This window comes from Fundulus heteroclitus, unplaced genomic scaffold (assembly GCF_011125445.2).
Source record: "Fundulus heteroclitus isolate FHET01 unplaced genomic scaffold, MU-UCD_Fhet_4.1 scaffold_474, whole genome shotgun sequence".
Classification (NCBI taxonomy): Eukaryota; Metazoa; Chordata; class Actinopteri; order Cyprinodontiformes; family Fundulidae; genus Fundulus; species Fundulus heteroclitus.
Window position 1 is genome coordinate 21,374 of NW_023396895.1, and position 9,339 is coordinate 30,712.

Sequence of the window (9,339 nt, forward strand, 5' to 3'; positions counted from 1 at the left end):
TCTTTTTTCAAAGCCACTGTTAAATTATGTGTTTGTCTGTTTATAACAGCCACCAAGAAAAAGGCTGAAAAAAACCGGGTTCTTTTTACTTTTGTTGCATGAGGCATGTTTCACCCTTTCTTTTTCTTTCACAAAATGACAGGGGGCCATCCGTTCCCTATATAAACGGCATCTTCAAAAAAAAAAGTATTTTGACCTAAAAAATGCAAATTAAGAGGAGAACTCCACAACGTGAAAAAGGGAAAAATTGCACTAGAGATCAAGTTGCTTTAAAGGGACCTTCAGAGTAAGTTCTAATACACCATTTGACAGTAGTATTGCTGACTTTACATAATCTCTTATTGCAGGCAAAAGATGATTTGCTGTCTTTTCTTTATAAAGAATTGTTTAAATAAAACGACAGGAACTAAGCATTATTTGTTTTGTCTTTTATTAAACATTAAAAAATGGTGTTCCACAATTCTGTCCCGTCCTCTGCCACTAGGTGGTCCAGACAGACTTCCCTATCTCCTCCGCTTATAAAAATGCAATCTAATCCTGTTTACATGAAATAAGCCTGTTAGCGAGCAGATTTAAGCTGGCGCACATGTTGCTATGACAGCAAGTCCAGGATGAGTTTAGAAGAACCAAACGATCCAAGATCATGCCAAATTGTCAACAATCAAATCCAGCTAACTGAGTTAGCGACGGATGAAGAACGGTCCCCTGTTCTTCTATTGTAGGTTTGCCTTTAGTTATCCGGTTTTTGCTTTAGCTTTTGCAGTTTCCTGAATTCTAGTTTTTTACCTTAGTTTTCCAGTTTTTGCTTTTGTGTTTGTGTTCTTATTTTAGCTTTAGTTATCTAGTTTTTACATTAATTTACCTGTTCCTGCCCTAGTTTCGCTTTAATTTTCTAGTATTGCATTAGTTTTATAGTTTTGCTTTAGTGTTTTGTTCATTTCCTAGTTTTTTAGTTTTGATTTCTAGTTTTTGCTTTAGTCTTTGCTTTGTGTTATCCCAGTCTTAGTTTTCTAGTTTTGCTAGTTTTGATCGTTTGTTATTTATTTTTTGTTTCTGTTTTGATTTTCTAGTTTTGCCTTTGTTTTCTAATTCTTGGTTTGATTTTTTTGTCTTGCATTTAATGGATCTTAATGCACTTCCCCAGCGCTCCTTAGCCTCGTCTGGTTCGAGCTTCTTTAAGTTTTCGTTTTTGCCTCCTATTTCCTGTCCCCTGGCGTGTTTTGACGCCCTCCGTTCCCCAGTATTTTGGGATTTTTTTGTTCCCCGCGTGTTGGAACGTCTTCTGAATTAGATTTCTTAGTTTCCGGGTGGCTAGGAGGCCCCTTGTATCCTGATTATTAGGAATTCTCGGTTCCCTGAATCGAGAAATCCGCCAGAGGGAATTTAAATCGTGACAGGGAGGAAGCCAGAGAACCCACTCATGGAACATGCAAACTCCATGCAGAAAGACCCAGGTTTGGATTTGAACCCAGAACCTTCTTGCTGCAAGGCAACAACGCTACCCACTGCACCACTGTGCATGGACAGTATTTATGCATTAATTTGTCTGCTACTCTTTGCCAGCCCTCTCTCCTGGCTTTAGTAGACTTTGAGGTGTTCCCTGTCGTTTTAATGAATGACTCAAATTCAGCATAACCTTCCATTAAAAGCTCGTGTTCTGCTTGGGAGAAAACCTGTGGGCGTTCTTTGGCCATGCTGAACAGCCAATAGCAGAAACATGCAAAGTTTTCAAACCCCCACGTGGAAGAGGTCTATATGTTCCAGTAAATATATAATAAAAACATACACAAATAGTAACACAGTAATAGTAATACATGATCAGTCACCTGAAAAACACTTTAATATCTGAATAAACTCAAACCTTAACACCTTTTTAATGAGTAATTATGTGGTAAAAGTAATGAGTATGGTGAATAAAAAAAACATACAGAGAATAGTAAAAATAATTCTGACAAACATGTAAAAGCCAGATTGAAGTTTGCAAACCCACACACGAACAAGGGAATTAATTTTTGGAGACATGTCCTGTGGTCTAAGAACACTAAAGTTGAGCTGGTTGGCCCTAAGGACCATTGTTACATTTGGAGGCAGAAGGGGGAAGCTTTCAAGTCTGAGAACACCATCCTAACTGGGAAATATGAGTTGGTAGCATCATATTGTTATTTTTCTGTGTGCCAACATCTCCTTCAATTGAATAAAAGAAACGTTTTTTCCACACAGCTTCAGTTGCTTCAGCTGGTAACCACAGATCAGGCCCAAAATCTGGGTGCACTGATGCAGGGGTTTTCAAACTTTTCATGGCCAGGAACCCCTTAGCAGCAGGAACATTTTTCAAAAGACCCCTTTAGATTCTTCATGCTGATAGTATTTTTAAACAGCTTTTTGTACAGTTAAACACATCAGGAATTATGTATGTTTTTTAAAGACAAAAACACATAATATCACAGATTTGCTACTCCCTCAATTTACTATTCGCTGTTAAAGTTCTGATTTGTTAATGTTTATTTTTTTTGTTAAAACTATGAGTTGTGCGATATTTGTTATAATTCTGTCATTTTCATCATATAAGAAAATAAAAGGCAATATTGTCCTCAATAGCAAGCCCAAATTAAAGCCGCAAGCGGAGTCTATCGGCCCTCGCAGCAAAGCGCCGCTCTGGCCTATTGGCCACCGTGGGGGTTCGCACAATGCCAGCTGCCAGCCACCGCAGAAGCTGTCACGCATTTTTCCCGCCCGCCTACCAGGCGATTCACAAGAACGCATTGGGCAGCGCTCCCCTACGACTCACAAAAAATCTGGTGCAGATCGGTCGATGCAGTGAGGAGATACAGCCGTTGAATAATGATAATGCATTTGGCCACCGGACCGGACTAAAGCGTTCGGCGGGCCGTACGTTTGACACCCCTGGTTTAAACATTAGTATAACAATTTAATTAAAGGTATCTTACTAGCTGTTAATCCAGCTTCATGTGAAAAGTTAATAAAACCTTTTTAGTTATTTAAAGTTGTTTTTTCATGTGTTTAATGGTTTTGTTTCTTGCATTAAGACAGCTTTTATGAAAGTTTAACATCTAAATTGGTGGATACACACCTAAAAGTAATAATGTAGAAGTAACACTTTAGCAATTGGAATATTGCTAAAGTAACACTTTAGCAATATTCCACATGCGTATGTTTTGTATCAACTTTCGCAATTCCTATCAGAGAACTTCACTCTCAGACTGCAGGTCTTCTGGTGGTTCCTAAAGTCTCTAAAAGCAGAATGGGTGGCACATCCTTTAGCTATCAGGCTCTTCTCCTGTGGAACAAACTCCCAGTTTTGTTCCATGAGGCATACACCCTGTCTATTTTTAAGACTAATCTTAAAACTTTCCTTTTTCCATCCATCTATCCATCATCTTCCGCTTATCCGGGGTCGGGTTGCGGGGGTAGCAGCTTCAATAGGGAGGCCCAGACGTCCCCCTCCCCAGCCACTTGGGCCTGCTCCTCAGGAGGAATCCCAAGGCGTTCCCAGGCCAGCCGAGAGACATAGTCCCTCCACCGGGCCTCCTCCCGGTGGGACGTGCCCGGAACACCTCACCAGGGAGGCGTCCAGGAGGCATCCTGACCAGATGCCCGAGCCACCTCAACTGGCTCCTCTCGACGTGGAGGAGCAGCGGCTCTACTCTGAGTCCTCCCCAGATGACTGAGCTCCTCACCCTATCTCTAAGGGAGAGCCCAGACACACTACAAAGAAAACTCATTTCGGCCGCTTGTATCCAGGATCTCGTTCTTTTAGTCACGACCCAAAGCTCATGACCATAGATGAGGGTAGGAATGTAGATCGACTGGTAAATCGAGAGCTTCGCCACCTTTTGGCTCAGCTCTCTCTTCACCACAATGGACCGGTACAGCGCCCGCTTCACAGCAGACGCCGCACCAATCCGCCTGTCGATCTCCCATTCCATCTTCCCCTCATTCGTGAAAAAGACCCCAAGATACTTGAACTTCTCCACTAGAAGCTGGCTCTTTGGAGTTTCCTTTTTGACAAAGCTTATAGTTAGAGTGGCTCATGTTATCCTGAGCTACCTCTATAGTTATGCTGCTATAGGCTTAGGCTACTGCAGGACATCAGGGTCCATATTTCTCACTCTGAGTTCTACTGTTCTCCAGTCTACTGTTCTCCAGTTTTGCATGACTGTTGTCATTACAGCTTTTAACTTTTTGTTCTCTTTCTTTTTTCTTCATAGTAGGTACACCTGGTCTGGCATTCTGTTAGATGTGGCATCATCCACGGAAGACTGATCACCCGCTACTGCCATCTAATGTAGAACAGATTGCTGGATCAATGTGTGCTTCTTTGTCTGTCTTGTTGTGTCTCTGCTCTGTCTTCTGTAACCCCCAGTCGGTCGAGGCAGATGACCGTTCATACTGAGTCCAGTTCTGCTGGAGGTTTTTCCTTCCTGTTAATGGGGAGTTTTTTTTCCCTGCTGCCGCTTCATGCTTGCTTAGTATGAGGGATTGCTTCAAAGCCATGGACAATGCAGACGATTCTCGCTGTGGCTCTATGCTTCTTCAGGAGGGAATGCTGCTTGTGAAGACTTTGATGCAATCAACTGGTTCCCTTATATAGGAATCTGTATAATCTGATCCAATGTGTATAATCTGATTGATTTTGACTTTGTAAAGTGCCTTGACATGACATGTTTCATGAATTGGTGCCATATAAATAAAATTGAATTGAATAGCTTAAAGCATGGCTTGGGGCTGATCATTTAAAATATTCTAGGGGGCGCTATAGAGAAATTAGGTGACGCCCACAAAAGTTTGTTATGGATTCCTGTCGGGGGATGGATAAGGATGCATCCAAGTGAGTTTTAAGCAGCTCGGCCCAAAACTGTGGAATTCAGAGCCAAACGTATGTCAGCGGCGTTTGAGGTGACTTCACCATGCCGCCACGCCGCCCTGCTTCATCGAATCCACTTGGGGCTGGAATCCACAACACACCAACGCGTCTTCTGTCTCTGGACACAGTTTCATGTTGATTAGCTCAGAGGGGTAACATAGCGACCGTTTACAGCAAAACATGACACTTCCTGTTGTCAGGGGGCGTGGCCTAAATTATGTCATCATTTGATCATTGGATATTGTAGAAGATCCGATGATGATCAATATCACGGAAAGTTTGGTGCCCCTGTGTGTTTCTGTGTAGGAGATATAACACTTTATTTTTTTGTGGCGAATAGGTGAACTTTGACCCCTGCTAATGCCCCTTCAGCATGCTCAAAAACTCACCGTTTTGATAACGTTTAATTTGCCATGCCTTATGATCAGACTGCCCGAGTTTCAAGCCGCTCACTCAAAATCTCTAGGACGAGTTCGACCAACTACCAATGCTATAAACGTCAAAAATGAGGCCAAATTACGACTTCTAAATCTAAAATGGCCAACTTCCTGTGATACTTGCACTATGACATTAATTGTAAATTCAGAGTGTTTTGTTGAGCTCTGCAACTGTACCAAATCTCATGTCTCTACGATGAAGTAAGTGAATAGCAAAGGGTCCTTTGAAAATTTCTAGGTGGCGCCGTTGAGGCATTTTTCTTTAGATTTTTGTGACAACCTTAAAATACAAAATTTTTAATCAGTCTACATGCATCTGCAAAGTTTGGTGAGTTTTTGAAAATGATAAAGCCCCCAAAAAGGCCCCTCTTTAAGGGGGCAGAATAATAATAATTAACACTACAGATACAATAGGCCTTCGCAGCGCTTCGCTGCTTGGGCCTAAAAATAGGCAGCACATAGAGGATAGACTGTTGTGAAAATAATCATCTGCCTTCAAAAACCTGTATCAATAACTAATATGCTAAAGGAATAAAATTAAAGATTTTAACACTTTAAATACAGAAGACATTTAATCAAGTTATATTTTCACAGGATATTTTCTTCAAATATACCATTATAAAGCTCCAAAAAATAAGCTGCGAGAAGACTGAATAATGGACCAAATGGGGTTCACTGGAATTAACTTCAGATTAAAGACTCTTAATTAGTTCAATTTTAGCACAACAAACATATTTAAACTATTGGCAAAAAACATTCTTATGAAAATCTGCTTCAGGCTTTGTTACCTACAGTCAATCAATGACATCAATAACCTTTTGACAATTAGTGAGAAGGATGAGCCTGTCTCTCCCCACAGTTTATTCTTGGAGGCATGGATGACAAACAAACTAAGATCATCTTCCACTTGCAAACAGTCAGAGCTGAAAAATGTTGATCCACAGAGGTAAGTGGTCAGAAACGGCAGCAATATTTTCATGGCCTCAGCAGCCAGTTCAGGATACCCATGTGAGAGGGAGGCCAAAAAGTCTGTATGATTTTCCTGTTGGAATCTGGCCTTCAATGTTCTGTCACAAGATAACTCCAAGAGCTGTTCTTGTTTTACCTGTTAAGACATTTCTTGTTGCAGCAGGTGAAAATGGATCAGCACCCAGTCCCAGGCATCAGTGTTCACATCAGAGAAATATGAGCTGAAGTGCTCACACAGTGATGTTAGGTGTAAAGTCACAACATCCCTCACAATAGCAACAGACAGCTTCTCATTGTTTAAAAAGTCCGTCAGTTGGGGAAACATGTCTGTTATTCCATCTTGTATTCTTCTTCATAAAGGTGGTGATTTTGTCTCCAAATTCAAGGAAAGATGTGTAGCCTCCTTAGATGGAGAGGTTGAGGCTGTTCAATCGGCTAACTTGGCAATGCAGTCTGGATCGTGTCAGAAGTGTCCAATGTCCGGTTTCTCCTCGCATAAATTGAGTCATTTCTTTGTGTAGCTCAAAAACTCTGCAACACTTTTCCACAAGACAACTTATCACACCTCAGTAATAAATCAGTGCATCATGTTCAGCATCTAGATTTTGGCAAAGTTGACCAAACAGCGGTAATTGCAAAGTTTTGAATTTCACAGTCTTACTTCCTGATTTACTTACTTCCTAATTTTAGCGGATTTGGGTTTTACCTTATTTGATGAGGTGAATGGAGTTGAATATTTGTCCATTGTGATACTTAGCTCAACCACGACATCCTCAGCAGTGCCCCCTCAGGCCCAACAACATACTTTCACGGACCCCAGTTTGAGGGCCATTGCACTAATGGACTCAGGACCTCCATCTACACAAAATTACAAAGTCTGCCTTCCATCGCCTGAAGAACAATTCTAGAAATAAAGGACTAATGTCTCAGCAGGTTTTGCAAAAAGTAATCCATGCATTAAATTTTTGTCAAATCAATAACTGAACGGTGTTTTCACTGGTCCACCAAAAAAGTCAATCAGACAACTGATGCTGATCCAGAACGCTGTTGCCCGCGTCCTCACTAATACTAAGAAAGTAGAAAATATCGACCCAGTACTAAAGTCCTTCTACTAGTTCCCTGGATATCAGAAAATAGACTTACTTGTGTCCTCCTTGCCTGTATGGGTTCTCATGTGTCTGTTCAAATTTAATTTGTTGCTAAATATTTTTCCACATATTTCACAACAGAAGGGCTTCTGTCTTATATGAATTCTCACGTGTGTGTTTAATTGTGATTTTCGCCTAAAGCTTTTTCCACATAGATCACAACAGAAAGGCTTTTGTCCTGTATGGGTTCTCATGTGCATGTTTAAATTTGATTTTCGGCTAAAGCTTTTTCCACATAGATCGCAACAGAAAGGCTTCTCTCCTGTATGGATTATCGTGTGTTTGATCAAATTTGATTTGAGGCTAAAGCTTTTTCCACATAGATCACAACAGAAAGGCTTCTGTCCTGTATGGATTCTATTGTGTCTGTTTAAATAAGATTTGTGGCTAAATCTTTTCCCACATAGCTCACAACAGAAAGGCTTCTCTCCTGTATGGGTTCTCATGTGCATGTTTAAATTTGATTTTTGGCTAAAGCTTTTTCCACATAGACCACAACAGAAAGGCTTCTGTCCTGTATGGGTTCTCATGTGTGTATCTAAAATTGCTTTTACACTATATCGCTTTCCACATAGATCACAACAGAAAGGCTTCCCTCCTGAATGGATTCTCATGTGTTTCTTTAAAGTTCCTTTTTCAAAAAATCTTTTTTCACATAGATCACAACAGAAAGGCTTCTGTCCTGTATGGCTTCTCATGTGTGTACTTAAATGTGATTTTTGGCTAAATCCTTTTCCACATAGATCACAACAGAAAGGCTTCTGTTTTGAATGGATTCTCATGTGTGTGTTTAAAATTCTTTTTTCACTATATCCCTTTCCACATAGATCACAACAGAAAGGCTTCTGTCCTAAATGGATTTTCATGTGTTTTTTTAAATTTCCTTTTTCAAAAAATCTTTTTCCACATAGATCACAACAGAAAGGCTTCTGTCCTGTATGGATTCGCATGTGTGTGTTTAAATGTGATTTTTGGCTAAATGTCTTTCCACATAGATCACAACAGAAAGGCTTCTGTCCTGTATGGGTTCTCATGTGTGTGTTTAAATGTGATTTGAGGCTAAAGCTTTTTCCACATAGATCACAACAGAAAGGCTTTTGTCCTGTATGGATTCTCATGTGTGTCTTTAAAGCGTTTTTTCCAATAAATTTGCCACAGTCTTTGCAGCTAAGCTTCACTCCTTTGCTGCCTTTCCTACATGACTCCACATTTTTCTTCTCTGTAGAACATTTCTTATATCCAAAATCTGTCAAGTTTCTCATCTCAGAGAGAGAGTGTTCTACATCACTGTCTCCTTCATCCTTCTCAGGTCTGTCTTCAGTCTCTAAAAAAATGGAAGCATCTCCATGATCTTGTACCTTGATTGATTCTTCTCCATCATTCTCTTCTGGAAGCTCTCTGCCTTTAATTTGGTCTGGATAAACCTGAGAGAGCAGCACAGACTGTTCATCATCCAGAGTCTTTATGGGAGGAGGAGCCACTGGAAACCTGATGGTATTAATCACCTCCCTCCCATTGAGCTGCTCTCCTGGCAGACTGATGTAGACTCCCTTCTGTTCCTCCTTGATGTGGGGGGGCTTTGGGTCATGCAGGTCATCAGGAGGTCTGTGGTCTAAAGAAGCTTCTTCTTTAACAATTAGCTTCTGCTGAACATCTGCAGGAAACATTGAAAACACATTAGAAAGTATTTGGATATCAGCCTGATATAGTTAGGTAATTTAGTTAGATTAAATTCTTTGACAGAACATGCAGAACAGTAAAATTACATGATTGTTGTAACCCCTGCAAAACTCAGTTCTTTGTAAAGCTATCTTTTTTACCTTAAAGTGCTGATGAAATAATATTGACATTTTTAGCCATGCTTTAAAACAAGATGTTAGGCTTTGTCCAATGTGCCTAA

At 40.5% G+C, this 9,339-nt stretch overlaps 1 protein-coding gene across 1 annotated transcript; it reads right to left on the reverse strand.

The window, feature by feature from the left end:
- Positions 1 to 5,875: 5,875 nt before the first annotated feature.
- Positions 5,876 to 8,080, reverse strand: LOC118560740 (gastrula zinc finger protein XlCGF49.1-like). The gene has a single exon (XM_036132139.1). The coding sequence runs from the start codon at positions 8,051 to 8,053 to the stop codon at positions 7,418 to 7,420; it is 636 nt and encodes a 211-aa protein (XP_035988032.1). The 5' UTR covers positions 8,054 to 8,080; the 3' UTR covers positions 5,876 to 7,417.
- Positions 8,081 to 9,339: the final 1,259 nt, after the last annotated feature.